Source organism: Meriones unguiculatus, chromosome 14 (genome assembly GCF_030254825.1).
Source record: "Meriones unguiculatus strain TT.TT164.6M chromosome 14, Bangor_MerUng_6.1, whole genome shotgun sequence".
Lineage (NCBI taxonomy): Eukaryota > Metazoa > Chordata > Mammalia > Rodentia > Muridae > Meriones > Meriones unguiculatus.
In genome coordinates, this window is record NC_083361.1 from 60,621,859 (window position 1) to 60,639,755 (window position 17,897).

The 17,897-nt window shown below is 39.6% G+C and overlaps 1 protein-coding gene across 4 annotated transcripts in view; it reads right to left on the reverse strand.

Moving 5' to 3' along the window:
* The window catches only part of Mctp2 (multiple C2 and transmembrane domain containing 2), a 238,291-nt gene that overhangs the window by 5,945 nt on the left and 214,449 nt on the right, over positions 1-17,897 (reverse strand). For all 4 annotated transcript variants that reach the window (XM_060367331.1, XM_060367332.1, XM_060367333.1 and 1 more), the window contains one exon: positions 3,854-3,963. In XM_060367331.1, coding sequence (XP_060223314.1) covers positions 3,854-3,963 — 110 coding nt within the window. The remainder of the gene's footprint in view (positions 1-3,853; positions 3,964-17,897) is intronic.

Below are 17,897 nucleotides of genomic sequence, written 5' to 3' on the forward strand. Positions count from 1 at the left end.
CAATAAAATCCTCATAATAAAAACTTTTTCTCTGTAGTTTCCAGGATTGATGGTAGAATCACGTTTATAATCTGCAATTGCCTAATGAGCCAACAAGAGAGGGTAACTAGAATCATCAGTCTAGATACCAACTAGGTAGTGACATGAGGAGGCAGTGATGGAAAAACAGGTCTTTGTGCTATTATGCATGACATACACTATTTTGGGAGCACATTTCCAAACATGGAAGTTGTGTTTTGATCCAAATAAATACTACTCTTAAGTTTAGACTTCTTTTTTTAAACTAAATGATACAGTTATCTGCTATAAATACTGTTAGCCAAGACGGTAAAAGAGAGAGAGAGAGAGAGAGAGAGAGAGAGAGAGAGAGAGAGAGAGAGAGAGAGAACAGTCAAATAAGAGGGAAATGACATTGTTGAGTAGCTCCAGACAATACAAGATATAAATCAGTTAATGGAGCTGAGGACTTCAGCAGAAAAAAAAAAAAAATAACATGGAGAAATTGTGTGGCTACTTTGTATTTGTGTAACACAATAACTACCTGGCGGAGAATGATACTATCTATCAAGTACTTGGATACATTTTACACAGGTCCAAGTATAGCACTTTGGCTGAGTTTAAGACAGAGGAGCCCATCTTGTTCAGTCAAATCTGGAGTTCCTTTCATGTGACAGATAGCATGTTCTCAAATGGAAATACAACGTGAATGGGCCACAGTTCCTCTGTACACAGAGCTCAAATTTAGCATGGGGAGTTTCTATCTACCTTGCAAAAAACTGCAAGTATCTGAGGCCAGAACTGGTAGATGATAATGAGACTATCCATGATGAAGAAAAAAAATCAAAGGAATTACGGAAAACCTTTCAAAATGAACAAAAAGACATACACTGGACACAATAGTGGAAAATGTGTGGCCTTCTGAATATATCACACAGGTCAACAAAGTCCCCTAGAGACATCTGGAAATGCACACATCATACAAGTTAGCAATGTCCAGAAAAGAAAGAGTTCTAAGGACTATTTTAGAATTTTGTCATAACTGGACCTTTGCGGAAATTTCCAAAGTCTCTCTCCCAAAATACAGATGTGGTGGAGGCCACAGCTGGTCACATTTATAGAGCTCAAGTATGAGCAGACAGAGCCAATTACTCGTGTTTTCAATCACTCCTTACGTACTATTTACACCCACGTGCCTAAACTACACCTTAGAGAGCCAAAGGACAAAGAGTTTTCCACCTGTCAAAAATCTCACCGTGAGTTTTCTGCCTCTAGTGGTGTCTTCTACAAGAGTTCTGTAATTAAGTTGTTTTCATGGTTTTACGCAAAATAATTTCTATGCTTAAAATGCTTCAACAAAAGTATTTGTTTTACATATTATGAGATCTAGCACATGTGATTTGGTTAAATATTTTTGAAGGGTTAAAGCCATCAGTTAGTCTCTGACACCAATTCATCTGATTTAGTGATCAACAAAAATGAACAGGAAAGTTTTAGAATAAGTCATGTAAACCCTTAACAAAGTTAGAAGGAACAGCCGAAGCTTTTGGCATATACATGTTACTGTTTTCTATGTGATAACGTGTGAGTCTATAGGGCGTATAATCATTTAAAAGACATTCAGGTGTATTCTCTGAGCCTATGCTAACTAATAACTAACTCACCTTGTGAAAGAAAAAGTCATAATAGAATTGCAGAATATATTCTGAAAGGCAATCCCTCTTTTGCATAAGGAGATGAGGCAAGCTATCACATATTGGTGGCTAAGGGTTAGAATCCATCACCTACTAGTAGACTTATCAATAAGCTACCAACTATTGTATAGAGTGTAGAACTAACCAGAATAAACCAGAATTAAACTGAACCAGAATGAAAAACTGAAAGGGTTTATTTGGGCCAATAAGAATATAATGAACTCCATGCTGTTTAGAACTATCAGCCACAAGCTGAAAAACCAATAGAGAAATATTTTGTTAAGTTGATGCAAAGAGATACTACATAGCTGCCATGATGTGAGACTATACAATCAGAAAACAGAGTGATTTGGATGAACGGAAAAAGACATAGGATTACCAAAAGTGACAATCAGAAGAGGAAACACAACTGTGTAGTTTCTCTAAGCCTGAACTTCAGATCCCTGTATAAGACAACCAGGGCTCAAAAATATTAGCAAAAACATTGTTGTGTTGAACCTAAGCCGACTTTCCTTTGCATTTCCTAAAAAGAGAGTATGGCAATCATTTATCATGTTTTATATGTTAGTAATCCAGGGACATTTTAAAATATAGAGGAGAGTATGGACAGGTAACAAGCAAATACTATGTCATTATATATGGGACTTAAATACAAGGAAATACAAGGAAGACTCTATCAGCCTTTTTCATGGAAGGAAGAATGCTCAGAAGAATAACGAAACATGCACAGTGTTCAACAGCTGACTATGGCATTCAGCTCAGCATGATCAAGATAGTAGCCAAAGGCCTATCATTATCAATCCCATCTGGTTAGAAAATAACATGGGAGTGCTAAATGTGAACAGAAATTGGACTTTAAAAATGAATACTTATAAAAATGCAGAAAGAATAAAATTATTTTAGCCATACAATTCAGCAGTGTTTCAAACTCCATACTTGATCCTCAATCATGCCTAATTTTTTAAGTCAAAACTCCATAAAGAAGAATTAGAATGTTTTTTGTTTGTTTGTTTGTTTGTTGTTGTTGTTGTTGTTGTTTTTGACTGGCTACAATAGAAAGAACTTTGAGATGCCACCTAAATAACACAGAGAATGGCCAGGATACCTTGCCCTGCCCCCATCCTTGCCATTATGTCTTCTTATGAGGTATTTAATTTTTCAGATATCTCCTCTCATTTCCAAATGTTCATGTTGGCCTCCGCATCAGCAGGGTTCTTGCCACCAACACCTTCTTGGTAGCTTTTCTTGATGGTTCTAGAAAAAGGTGTGGCTTTTATCCTCAGTCCCAGGTTCTCTGTTGTTGCTCACAGGTAAATGCATCTAGGCAATCTCTCATCTTTGGGACTTTGCTGAATGTCGCGATGTGTAAGATCACATGAAATTATGAAGATGGGCTTTTCATCAATAGTTATAAGACAAAGGCTGCTGGCTTCTCTGTCAATGAAGCCAGCCTGCTCCTATTTACACTTCCTTTGTTATTCCAGAAAAGATGTGTGGACCCACACAGAGCCTTCTATTTTTGTCCAGCTACTTGCTGGAATGTGAACTCTAGCATGGCATGTGACAAGTTGATAATTTTGTTCTTGTTGCTTCATAAAGTGGTTAAATTTTAGGCGAGCATGCCATGTCCCCTGCAAACAACAGCTTCTTCTTTGACCCACTGCTTAGGGGTCACAGATATCCGTCTCTCACCACGCTGCTTCTGGGTTTAACTGTGAGGTTAGCTCATTTCTTTCCTGCCGTTGAGATGAAGTGTCAGAAGCAGTGAGGCAGTGGCCAGACCCACTCTTACTGTATATAAAGGGCAAGGTGCAGGTGTTTGCCCACCACTTGAACCACAGTGTTTCCGCAAACTTACTAGGCCACGGCTATATATTATTCAAAGGGATTTATGAGCAGGAAAGCCTAAAGGGAAATGGCAAGCCTGATCATAGTTTCATTTGACTGTGATTCTGCACAGGGCTTATAAATATCCATGTTGAGACCTCATGAAACTGGCCTTTGCAGAAAGGCCTGGAAGTTTTCATTCCCTAAATGTTTTCCTTAATCTCATGTTTAATTGGTAACAAGAGCACATTTAAAGTTTATGGTTGTACTTTAAAAATGAGTAATTTGTTCTTACCTGGAACCGCCTGCTAACAAAGGGACTGTGTCAGACTTACCCCAGAGTAGAATGATATACCGTAGAGGGATGAAATACAAAGTGACAGTGGCTATGACCAGAATCAAACAGGCCAGCAGCGAAAGGAAAGGGACTGTCCAGTTAAACATGCTGTAGAAAAACCACACTCGTGTCAGTTAAGTCATCATAACACATGTATTTCTGGTATAGTTATAAAATAAGGACAATTTTTAAAGTTTAGTTGTGCCTGAACTATTTTCCACCACTTGCTTCACCTGTATATAGAAATGATTTGTTTCTGCACTGGCTTGTACCAGAAGTAGATAGAAATTTTTGTCTAGTGTCTCTATTTAGAGTGAATAAGGAGAAATACTGAATGATTTCAGAGGAGTAGAATATGCTAGCCCTCAGGCATTAAGTGTTATATATTATGCTGATGTATTTGAGCTACATTACTTTTATTAATTATAGTTTATTCACTTTGTATCCCAACTGTAGTGCCCTCCCCCATCTCCTCCAAATCTCACCCTACCTCCCTCTTCTACACCCATGTTCCTCCCTCACGGTCCTCCTCCCCTTCCATCTGATCCTGGTCTATCAGGTCTCATCAGAAGTGGCTGCACTGTCTTTCTCTATGGCTTGGTATAGCTGCACCCCCTGAGGGGGAGGTGATCAAAGAGTAAGCCAATCAGTTCGTGTCAGGACAGCCCCTGTTCCCATTACTAGGGAACACACTTGAACACTGAACTGTCATGTGCTACATCTGTGCAGGGGTTCTAGGTTATCTCCATGCATGGTCCTTGGTTGGAGTATCAGTCTTAGAAAACTCCCCTGTGTGCTCTATCCTCATTCAGAAAGGCAAAAGGGATGGACATCAGAAGAGGGAGAAAAGAGGGAACAGGACAAGAGCCTACCACAGAGGGCCTCTGAAAGATTCTACCATGCAGAGTATCAAAGCAGATGGTGAGACTCATAGCCAAACATTAGGCAGAATGCAGGGAATCTTGTAAAAGAAAGGGAGCTAGAAATACCTGGAGAGGACAGGAGCTCTATAAGGAGAGCAACAGCACCCTTAATAACATGCCATTTAGTTACTAGCCACATTTCACAAATAAACAAACTGAGGTTGATTTGTGTAAACAATATTCAAGGCTGGGGATGCAGCTGAGTAGGTAAACCTGCTTGCTCTGCAAGCATGAGGACCTGAGTTAAGATCCCAATACCAAGGAGGAGGAGGAGGAGGAGGAGGAGGAGGAGGAGGAGGAGGAGGAGGAGGAGGAGGAGGAGGAGGAGGAGAAGGAAGAGAAAGAAGAGGAAGAGGAGGAAGAGGAGACAGAGAATGAGGAAAAGGAGGAGAAGGAAAAAAGAGGGAGTGTGGCTATGTTCCTTGTAACCCCACTGGGAAGTCACTAGGGATTGGTTCCCAGGAGCTCACCGGATGACCAGCTCAGCAGAAATGGCCAGCTTCAGGTTCACTGAAAGATTGCCTCAAATGAATAAGGTACAAAACCAGAGAGCAGAACACCTAACATGCTCCTGTTAACACATGCATGCACTCATGCAAGCACATGTACCCATAAAACGCTAATCAAAGACACACTTGTGTAGCATCTACATACGCCATCAATAAATAACCGTGATTCTGCCAATACTAACAAACTGCAAGTAGCTCACCCTCTCTTTCAGACTATTACTAATATTTTAATAATCTTCATCCATTTAAAAGTATATTTATTATGTCCAATTTGAAGTTTCTTCATATTAAACCAGTTTGTATACCTTTTAGAGAATCTAAAGGACAATTTTATTAGAGTTTAAGAGAAAAACATAACATAGGTCAGGAAGAAATCCAGGCAGGCAGCAACCAGAAGGAGAGAAAATTCACTCCTCTGTGTTACACATGGAATTGAAATGGTGTTAGCTCAATAAGACAATCACTAGATATCATTGGAGGCTCTAGCTCCAAATCTCCCGATATCAGTGTAGTCCACATCCCTCATCAAGAAACTTCTCTTTATAGCACACAGAGACTATTACAGAAAACCACTATTGATTAAAATTTAGAGGTGTGGAGCCCAGTACCCATGGATATATTTAGAAAAAACTCCACACTTAAGCTCGGAAAGCATTGTGGAAGAGAAAGCACAAAGATTTTAAGAGCTAGAGGAACAGGGATTTTGCCATTGAGACAGTGATGGTCAGAAGGTACACCCATAAAGTGTCATCTTCACAATTGCTCAAACATGAGCTGAACAAAGCCTACAACAATGGATATGCTAAAGTGGACCAGGACAAGCCCATAAAGCCTCAACCTACAAGAAAAACTACAGGTGATTAAAGAGCACTGAAGGTGGAGAAAGAGTCGTCCCTAAGGAAGAACACAGCAAGTGGTTATTCAATACTAAATGTTCAACCCTGAAATACATACAGGTAAGATGGAACATTACATGAATTCAGTAGGTTGCATTAGGAATGTACATGTATACAATGATTTGATATAAAAAAAGGAGGCCATGAATTTAAAAGAGGGGAATGTAGGGTTTATGGGAGGGTTCAGAGGGAAGGGAAAAATGATGTCATTACAATATCAAAATAAAATTGTAATTAAAAATGAAAAAGCACTCCTAAAAATGGAAGTGGGCCACTAAGCTGAGGAAAGAGCTGTTGGCTACCTTATGCTGAACATTGCCTTTTTTTTTTCTTGCCAGGAGTCAGTTTATAAAAGTGCATAAGAACACTGAGTTATAAGCCAATTGGCTTGGGCTCTATTCCAACTGTAATAATGGGTAATTGGGGGAACTGATTTAATAAATCTGAATTATGATATCCTCTCAGCGAAACAGTGTTATTAATACTATGTATATCATAGATAGTTCTAGAATTAAACAAGAACTTATATCATACTGGCCATTTACTTACTTGCTGTTTTAAATTTTAGCCTACTTATAATTCTTAAATAAAAATACATGTATTTTGTATTGTTCGTCCTTGTGTTCCTTGTTAATTTGTAAATTTGGTAAGGCATCTTTTTTTATTTTCAATCTGCTTTTGTTTTTTTTTTTTTTTTTAAACACAGTCTCATATTAGCCTAAAACTCAATATATAGTCCAAGCTGGCATTCAACTTACGGCTATGCTCCTGACTTCTGCGTGCCGCTGTTGGATTGTTACAATGTGATAATGCTTAGGGTGGAAAGAAATTAAGGAACATTCCTTCCCAAGGGCACAGAGGTACTCTACATGAATGGCTATCTACCAATGCACAACTCACAGCACTGACTTTTTAGAAAAATCATCTCTCTATTAGTAACAAAAAAAAAATGTTTTCAATAAAATGCCTAATCCAAGAAACATAAAAACACTGAATTATATTTAGACTCTGCACTATCATATATATGTAGAAGACAATAACATTACACAAAAACCACTCACACATATCACACCCCAAGCATGGAGAGCTAGTAAAAATATCAAAATATAGACATCATTACATACATATAATTATTACCAAATTTACCCATGTGGAGACACTATAGTAACAAAGTCTATATTGCAATAAATGCCTGCAGGAAATATTCCAAACAGTTAATGGTAGCTAAATGTGATGGAGTTTAGAAAAGAGGCACAGAGTGCATTATGAGATTTTCACTGGCCATGTTTGATTTTTATAATGGATACGTTGCAAAGTGAAATATAACCAAAGCAAATGCAATTATCAAACTGTGATTTTGAATATGTTTTAATGCTGGAAAAAATGAGCAGACAACCATGCTGTTCATGGTGGTATATGATACATCCACAGTTAGGTATAAAGATATGACCTTTTGAGCTTTGCACCTTTGCAGATTATTTGTTAGGACCGTGCAATGAAACATAGTTTTCTGTTCTAACATTCTCTAACCATAAGTAACATACCCAGCTTCTCTCTGCTTCATTTCCATTTTATAGATGCAAAACTCACAAACTGCATCTACATTAATCATTTAAAATACTGTGTGGTACAATAGTTATTTAACACATTTAGTTACTTGCATTGCTTTGTTATGATACAAACATGACATAAATATGAGAAGAAATTATATCAAACAGAAATCTGAAGAAAATAAAATGCATTAAAATATATGAATTTATTTTTTAGGAAGAGACATAAATCATGATTTCCTTCCTAGCAATAGTATCATATATTCTTAAGAGGAAAGTGCTAGAGAAATTATTTGAAATTTCTGGAAAGAAACTAGGCCACCATTCAGCTGACATGAAAATAAGAAGGTAATATAATGGGGAAAATAAAATTAATACAAGAATACTGAAAGTTAACTCAAATATATATATATACAATTTTTTTATCAAATACTGGGATTTAATTTTTAGCTCGTTTCTGTTACCTGCATGAGGAGCAGAAGGAAAGGCCTAGGATATCCCTAAATCAATAATTTAATTGATAATAATGGTGCAAAGCATATGTATTTACAGTAAGGATAAGTGAGAAATATAATGAATAATAAATGAGAACTACCAGAAGGAAAATCCATATAAATGTATAGGAAAGATTAGCTAGATATTGTCAGGACCTGGGGTCCAGGAAGACAGGACTACAATCTGACGTTAGGTTACCTGTACAAATTAAAAAGCTTTGAGAGCAATATTTAAGAAAAAACAAAACAAACAAATAACAAACAAAAAAAACATGAATCTCAAGTTGGTAGCTGCTCAAGGTGAGCCCTGGCAAACTCTTCTCCAGTACCAAGCATTACCAGTCCAGATATCCGAGCTTCCCCAACATGGAAGTTCACGGCTGACGCCAAAGGGCACCTGGCTCCATAAGTAAGAGCCAGCAGGACAGCAGCAAACACATTCTGGGACTGACGACTTCAGGTGTTGAAGCCAAATTGACATATTAAGAAATCCTATTTAATATGGAAAAGTCATTAAAAAAACAAGCCATTAAAAAAAGTCATAAAAATATAGAGAATGAATAAGGTACTTAAAAATCAGACATTGAAATCTAAACCTATCAGTAACCATATAAAAATTTGAACAGAGTATATGCTATGATGGAAAGATATCAAATGTTAGATGCAGGAGTGAGATCAGAAACAATCAGGTATGTTGAAAGAAAACAGGTGAACATGACACATGAAATTGACAAAGGGATAGCCATACTCATGTAATTCAGCAAGAGAGCAAAATCTCATTAGCAGTAAGTTATATTTCTTCCTAATGACTAATAAGGCAATTCATTAAAAAAAAAACAACAATTTTAATGTGCAAAAACAAGAACAAAAATCCAGAGGCATGCCTGCACCATAACAAGCAACAGCAGCATTGTGGCTAAGCTGAGGACACTCAAAGTCTACCTGCTGCTGTGGGCTGGCTATCGGCACTCAGAAGCCAGCTGCAGGATCTACTATAATGTGTAAGTATTGGTGGACAGGTGGCAAGAAAGAGAAACAGACTGCTTGACCATTTTGAAGGGAAATGAGAGGGTGGAGTGAAATAGCTTGTCAGTAGCCTGCCCCATCTCCTGAGGTCACTGTGAACTCTCAGCCCATGCTGCCACTGAGGACCATGTCTGGGCCAATGGCCAGGCATCAGCTGGGGTCTGTGTCAAAGCCCATGGTTCATATTACCACTAAAGATGGTGCAGATGTCCCTTATCTGTGCTGCTGCCTGGGATCATGTTGACATCCAAGCGTGGTACTGAGTTGGACTTGTCCCTCATTGTCAGCAGCATTCTGGAGAGCTAGCCCCACCTTCCACCAGCCACGCTACTCAGGAGAGCAGAACAGGCGCCTCACCTGAGCAGCACAGTAGACCAGGCTCTGGTGGCATGGGTGTAGGTGAGCCAGCCTGAGGGCATGAAAGCCAGAGAGTTGACCCTGCCCATTTCAGGCTGCAGCATTGAGTGAGCTAGCTGGGGTGAGTGCTGGAGAGCTGATGGGCTGACCAACTCAGTTACCACCCAGGCCCAGACATAGGGCTTTCAGTTGGCCCTTCCCAACATCTCCCTCATCTACAATCTGCTGGAGTGTGTGAAAGGCCAGTCCCGCTTATCCAAAGCTAGAGGATCTCCATGACACAAGGGCAACAACAGGATAACTGAGAGGAGTCTGAGTGAGGTTCTAGTGTGGATGGTGAAGCAGAAGCCAGAGGCCTGGAACCAGACCGATGACTCATTGCAAGAACATTTACAAGTAAAGATGCGTGGATAGAAGGGTATAGTATGTGACATACTGTGAAACACTATAGCTTCCGTGTCAAGATTTTTTATGTACTTTTTTATTTTTGCTTTTTATTTTCTTTTGTAAAGGGAGGTTACAAGGGCAGAGGACAGATATAAAGGGAGAGGGAGATGAGTAAATTTGGGGTGCATGATGTGAAACTCACAAAGAATCAATAAAAAGAAAAAAAAAAAAACCAACAGAGCATCAAGAGTATAGAAACCCAAAAGCAACAAAATTCAAGGAGAGAGTTACTAATCATAGTGGATTGTTTTAACAGATCTCTAAGTAACTTTTAGAAAAATCCATCCAAAAAACAAAGTTTAGTGCACATACAAGATATGAACCATGGGAATTTGGACTTAGGAAATATACATAGTACAATATACCAAATACTTACTAAGCTTACATAAAAATTATAAAAATAAGCTTTTTTGGGCCAATATTTTCTGAACATAAAGAAATGAAATGACAATCTAGAAACAAAAAGATATACAGAAAACTTCCATGGTAATCTAAATTAAGCAACACTCTTCTTGGCCAAGAAATAAATCAAAATAAAAATCAGAAAATGGCTTTAGATAAATGCAAACAATTATTATTTCCATCCATAATGTATGTCATGGGAGTAAAGCTGTGCATACAGGAAAGTGTAGAAGATTCAATCTTTACATTAACAAGAAAGATTGAAAGTAAGTGATATAATTTCCCAGAAGCAGAAAAATAACAATAAAGGAAGGCCACAGAAAGTGAGTAGTAAAAGTAGCCAATGAAAGGGAAATAGGAAGCAGGGATTCATGAAGGCAAACATGTGATCCTCTCAAAGACTAATATAAATGATAAATCTTTATCAAGGGAGAAAATAAGGAAAAACAGCTATCAAGTACAGTGACGCTGCAGATCTTACTAACAAATAAAAAAGCAGAACAAACAGAACTGCGATATCTCTGCAGGTAAATGTGCTTGCTGGGCCACATAAGAATCTGAGTTCAAATCCCTAGCACCCATGTAAAAAGTCATACATGGCTACGTGTCCCTGTAAACCCAGAACTGAATGAAGACAGACAGATCCCCAGAGCTTGCTGGCCAACCAGCTTAGTAAAAATGGTAACCTTACAGCTCAGGGGCAGACCCTGTTTAAGGCAATAAGGCAGGGAGCCACAGAGACAGACATCGGACATTCTGCTCTGTCCTCTGCATGCTACCTCCCGCTTACAATAGGCACACATTCATGAACACACAGAAACCAGCAGAACATTCTATCTAAATAGTTACAGTTTATAGAAACATGTTATAGAATAATTGCAGCCTACGGAAACATAAATTATAGAAAGTAATATGAGTTACTGTATATGTGTGTGTATATATATATATATGAACAAGAGATGAATATTTAATTTAAAAACATTAAGAAAAAAAGTGTGCTCCCAGATGCCCCCCTAACAAATTCTCTGAGATATGAAATGGAATGATGATTCTCCTACTCCATCAAAACAGAGGAAGACAATGCCACCACTCCTGATGAGGCCTGATAGACTAGGATCAGAAGGAAGGGGAGGAGGACCTCCCTCATCAGTGAACTTGAGAAGGGACATAGGTGGAGAAGGGGGAGGGAGGGTAAGGTTGGGAGGAGTGGAGGGAGGGAGTTATGGGGGGATATAAAGTGAATAAACTGTAATTAATAAAAATTAAAAAAAAACTGTCAGAGAATAGAGGAGACTAATCCCAACAGGAATATTTTACTTGTGAGGAATTTTGAAGAACAAAAAAATTAACTAGCCATGGTATTAATCACACGTGCAAAATCCTAGGTATGTGCATATAGCATATAACACAGCCATAAAGAGGCACAAATAGTGCTTGAAGGCACTGTAGCACAAACCACAATACTTCAATACAGTAGCAGAAAGAAAGGAATGAGTGCATGTGCCATGCCCATGAATATGTAGAAAGAGTGTTTGGTAAACTCAACCCACGCTAATGATGAAACCCAGCGACACCAAGGCACCAAAGTCACTCTCCTCAATGTGAAAAGCAACTTTATAAAAACCTATAGCAGAAGTCTTCTCTGAGGGTAACTTCCACTCCAAGATGGAGTCAGAGGAAGCGATCTCCACCAACCAAATTCTGATTAGTGTTGTCTTATATCCACGATCATTGCTCCAAACCAAACTAAAATACAGAGGGACTGCAGTAAGAGGATGAAAAGTTTCTTATATGACAGGCAGATCTAATGGAAAACCCCAAATCTTTTTCATATAAGAACTGCAGGAACAAAAGGGAAAAAAATAATTTAAGAACCTTAAATGACTTTCAAAAGTGGAGGAAAACATGGAGTTAGTCAACTTACATGGAGCACGTCTCGCCCCTGGGGGCAATGGTCTCCTGAACCTACCCAGACCTCGGACACCACCACTGCTAGTTCTAGAACTGATGCAGGATGTTCCAACGAGGGAGTTAAGGCTTCTCATAATATTTCCTATAAGCCCACACCTGTTTGTTTATATTCCCCATTTTTATTCATTATTAGCCAGATAGAGCCAAGTAATTGTGGTAATGATACTTGCTTTTTTGCCCAATGCTGGAATGCTAGTGAATTTAGGTATGCCCTGGTTACTCGCATGCCTCGCTGGGTGCCTGTGCCTGTTGATGCCCCTCACCCTATGACTCTCTTCAGACAGAAAAGGGATCTTGGAACTACAGCCTCCATTGTTACTACCATCTCATTGGCGGCTGTTGGAGCTACCACCGCGGCATTTGAGTCATACTGTGCAGACTGCTCAGACCCTGAATAATCTTTTAGCCAATGTAGCTCATGCCTTAGATGTACAAAAAGGAATTAATGCTCAACTAAAAGGAGGCTTAATGGTGTTCAATCAGAGGATTGACCTCGTGCAGGAGCAAATTGATACCCTATGGCAAATTGCTCAACTTTGCTGTCAATGAAAGTATGCTGGACTTTGTATCACTAGCATACAACATGAGAATTCTTCCTGTGCTGCAAATCTGTCTAAACAAGTGTGTGGCTATATTTTAGGTAATTGGACTGGAGAATTCGATACTACGATGGAGCAGCTGAGAGTGGCCATTGTCACGGTAAATTCTACCAGAGTGGACGCAGGACTAGCCACAGGATTATCAACATGGATTGCTGCAGCCATGAATCATCTGAAGGAATGGGTGGGCATGGGAGCATTAGCAGGCCTTCTGGTGTTGGTCTCCTTGGTTTGCCTGTGGTATATATGCAAGATTAGAGTCTCACAACAGCGTAATGCAGCCATGACCATTTAGGCCTTTACAGCCATTGAAGCAGGACAGTCTCCCCAAGCATGGTTGGCTACCATAAAAAGCTAAAATGTTACGCTCAGGATGCGAGGCTAAGCACTGCACTCAGGGTCAGCTGCTTTCGACCCAGAGAAGAGCAAGTCTGATTGCATGCGGTTGATGGCCAGGTCCCGCCTCTGAGAAAAAGGTATCAGACGGGTCTGATGATATTTGGGTGGATGACACCTAAATGAACATCGGTACAAAGTCCCAATTTATTTCTAATATCAGAGATCAGACCTCTACTCTTGCCTGATGCATCTAAAATAAAAAGGGGGAACTGTAGAGAGCTGCGGAATGCTGCGCCTTAAAGATGGAGCTGGTTTCTGCCTTCCACCTTCCCGGTGGTGAGTGCTCTCTGTCATGAACAACTCCACATTTGGCTAAGGCTGAGGATCTGGCTTGCTTCCATGTATGTGGACCTATCTGCATTGTCCACGTGGCACGCTGGGGTTGGCTACCCAGAGGCTATTTAAGCTGTGGGCTGGCTTTCCCCAGGGTCAGATGATTGTTCAAGGTTCCTGAATAAACTGCATTGAAAAAAAAAAAAAAAAGAACTGCAGGAACAAAACCTACCAAGGTCGTTGGAAACAAGGTCAGAGGAAGAAAATATATTTTACTTCTAGACATCAGTAAGGAGCAGGTAGAAAATAAAATCTTTTTTTTTTAAAAAAAAAAAGAAGTAATTAAAAGTAATGACAAATTAAAAACTTGAAAATCAATCTCACACACTTAAGTGTCAAAAATCAAGATGGTGATTAAGATCGTTGGAAAAGATAAAGGAAGACATTAATTCATGTGACCCTAACATCTGTGTGTGCCAGTTGAAAATACATGTTACGTATGCATGCCACAGGCCAAAATTCTGGTCAGAGTCTTAAATACTACATTCAAGGTTTAACAACCTTGGCTAATCACAGCTTTCCCATCTTGAAATCAAATAATTAATGAAGTATTCTCATAAACTTTGGTAGTTTTCCTGAGTTGGGAGTTCTCCAAATTAATGGGGAAAACAAAAGCTAAATTTTTTTGACATGAGTCCACCGCCATGTAAGTGCATGGTTTTGTAAATTTTAAGGCACTGGCAAAAATGATTAGGCAATATCTGGTAAGATGGGTACCGGTCTCTCTTGTGGCCCAGGCCCACACAATGTTGGGGTTAATTCTCAACAATTCAATGGTTATTTTTTCTTCTCAGGCTGGGACAAATGAAGCCCTCAGATGCCTACTCTCTTAGAAACAGAAGCTATTGAGCCTCTGCTGTAGATTCTTCTCTATGGCATATCTAATATGATGGTCTCATTTTGTATAAGCACTGTTCTCACGCTGGCTTGTTCAGGCTCTTCTGGACAAATGTCCTTAATTCTCTGTTCCTTTTCACATACTCCTCTCAGAGTAAATGCAGAAATGTGTCACTGCCATTCTGTTAATTTCCCTGTGATTCTAGTTGCCCCTAACCTGCTTTCTCAACACGCTTCCTACTGAGGACAGTCCTACTCTTTACATGCCTTCTACACGCTAGGCCATCAGAACACCAGTGAATCTCTGCCTTACTGGGCCCCTTTAATCTCACCAACTGCTCCTTAAAGCTTTGCCTAGATACTCAAAGACACAGGGTTGGAAGCATCATACCTTAAAGAGACATTCAGTATGCTCAGCTCCTCGGGATCATTTAACCCGCTCTCGAGGTGAGTGTAATACTCACTAAAAGTTTCAATGTGATATGTACACATATTCGAAATTTCCAAATATTAGAAAAAGTAATCAAGATTAACGATAAAACAGGGAAGATAAAATACTGCTTCTCCCGACATAGATACAACAGTGGTGACAATCTGCTGGACAGTGGCACAGAAGCCCTTGCCCTAAGAGTAGAATATGTAAAATGTTCCTTGTTGCCAAAAGTTGGGTAGAAGTTTTCCTGGTTTGTATGCAGAGAATTACAATAGAATTCCAAGTGTGTGACAAATGACATCCCACATGAATGCCCAGCAGGGAGTTTAAGGTCACTGTAATAATGAATAGGCAAAGAATTAATAGGCATTGAGCCTATTAGCCTTCCTGTGTTGCAGCTGGGCAGAACAGTGCCCTGTTCATGGCCTGTAAACACGTTCCGGGTATGGCCACCACAGCTGTGCCCGGCACAGCTGCCCCTCAAAAGCACTGGAGAGATGGGAGCCTGTTTAAATCACTCTGCCCTCTTCTCCCATCAGACACATTTCCTTCCCCATTATCTGCTACACAACAGCCACATTTGTGTTTTACAGATATTTAAGAATGGAGACAGTTGTACCAAATATCATTTTCCTTCCTCGGTCTTGCCCCCACTTCACATCCTCTCATCCTCCTGGCTCCCAGTACATTCTTCACTTTTTTTCCCCTGTCTACTCAAGGCCTTCTGTAATGTGCCCCATCTGCAAGCATCACCACTGCTCTCCCTCTCTCACAGACATATTGCTTCTCCTACCTCTCCCTGTATCTTCTACAGTGTTTGGGTTTGTGTCTGTGCACAGGGTGTTTATCTGCTGCAGCCCTCATCTGCCATGTGCCAAACTATCTTCTCCCTTTCTCAGAGGTTGCTAAGTAGCAGTTCTCCTTGCCTTCCCAGCTTCCTCTTTTTTAAGTCACTTTCTGGGCTCAGCAAGCTTCTCCAAGTATCCTACCTGACTTTGATCTACTAAAGCTATATAATTCTATTTTCCTATTACATTTTTTTTCTTTCCTGAAAAAAAAAATAGATTCTTAGAAAGTAATACCATTACTGTATAACAGGAAAGGATGCAGGTTCAAATCCAAGCTCAGGGTCTTATTGACTGTGACCTTGGGACTGCATATTTAATCACACTCTTTAGCATCTAAGGCTGTACTAGAAATCCTTACCGCACTCTTCTTAGAAACTACTCCATTTAACCCTGGGTGATTCCACAAAACATTCCTTGTATAAAAGGCTCAGCACAGCAGCTGGCCAGCATGCCACCAGCTGATGCTACTCTTATCACATCACAGGCAGTATGTGCACACTGTCACTCTCAGCAAACGAAGCAAATGAAGAACTATCAACTCTCCTTATCGTATGCTACTATTCCATATCCTTCTGTTAAACACTGGCAAAGCTAATCTAAGGAATAATTTGCTCATCATTTGAAACCTAAAAAACTAAATCAGATAAGGTGTTAATATATGTCAGCAAAAATCCTCACTCTTTAATTCTTTTCTTTTAAGATATTAAGAATGAAAAACACACTGCATAAATGTAAACCTGCATGTTTGGTGTTTTTTTTCAATTATTTATTTAAAAATTGTGCATATGTGTTCTATGTGTCTGCTTGTAAGTACATACAAATGAGTGCAGGCGGTGGTCCACTGAGGCCAGAGATGTCAGATAACTTTGCGCTGGAATAAAAGGCAGTTGAACCTGTGTCTTCTGGAAAAGCAAGTGCTCTAAACTCCTGAGCCTTCTCCTCAACCCCTGAAGTTGCTTTTGACTTAGTTTTTAGCCAACATGCATTCAGCTAGGTACATGGTTTATGCTTGTAATCCCCACTCTCTGTAGGCCGAGGCAGGCAGGAGCACTACCAGGAGTACTAGGCAAGCTTGGGCTATATAGCTGTGTTTGGACAGCTCAGGTTCCATAGTAAGTTTCAAGTCAGCCTGAACTACAGAGAGATGATGTGTCTAAATAGCAACAATAGACTACTACACTGATAATAAAAGGTTTACTCAATGGCAACACCTTTGTACTTCCAGCTGAAAACAAACAGTATTCGTAGAAGACACATATTGATTATGTAGGCTTGGGATTTACCTGCAATTTTATATAGAAACTTTCACTGGGCATTTAACACTAGATAAAATAAGACCTGGAGAGGACAGGAGCTCCACAAGGACAGCAACAGATTGAAAAAGTCTGAGCACAGGGGTCTTTTCTGAAACTGATACTCCAACCAAGGACCACTCATGGAGATGGCCTGGAACCCCTGCACAGAGGTAGCCCATGGCAGTTCAGTGTCCAAGTGGCTTCCATAGTAATGGGGACAGGGACTGTCTCTGACAGGAACTGATTGGCCTGCGTTTTGATCACCTTCCCCTAAGGGGGGAGCAGCCTTACCAGGCCACAGAAGAAGACAATGCAGCCACTCCTGATGAGACCTGATAGACTAGGATCAGAGGGAAGGGGAGGAGGACCTCCTTTATCAGTGGACTGGGAGAGGGACATGGGTGGGGAAGAGGGAGGGTGGGGTTGGGAGGGGAAGAAAGTACAGGGGGGATACAAAGTGAATAAACTAATTAATAAAAATAAAAATAAATAAAAATTTCTTTACCTCTACAATTTCAAACTAGTATCTTGGGGGGTAATTAGAATGAACTACACAGACATGATATATAAGATAAGCATTAATTTACCAAACATAGCTGGTATAATTTTTGATAAAAGAAGGGATAAAATCTATTTATAAACCTGAAGAAAGCAGTTAAAACTCACATCATACCAGATAAAGACGTCCTTATATATACATTAATAATTAAAAAACCAAAAGCA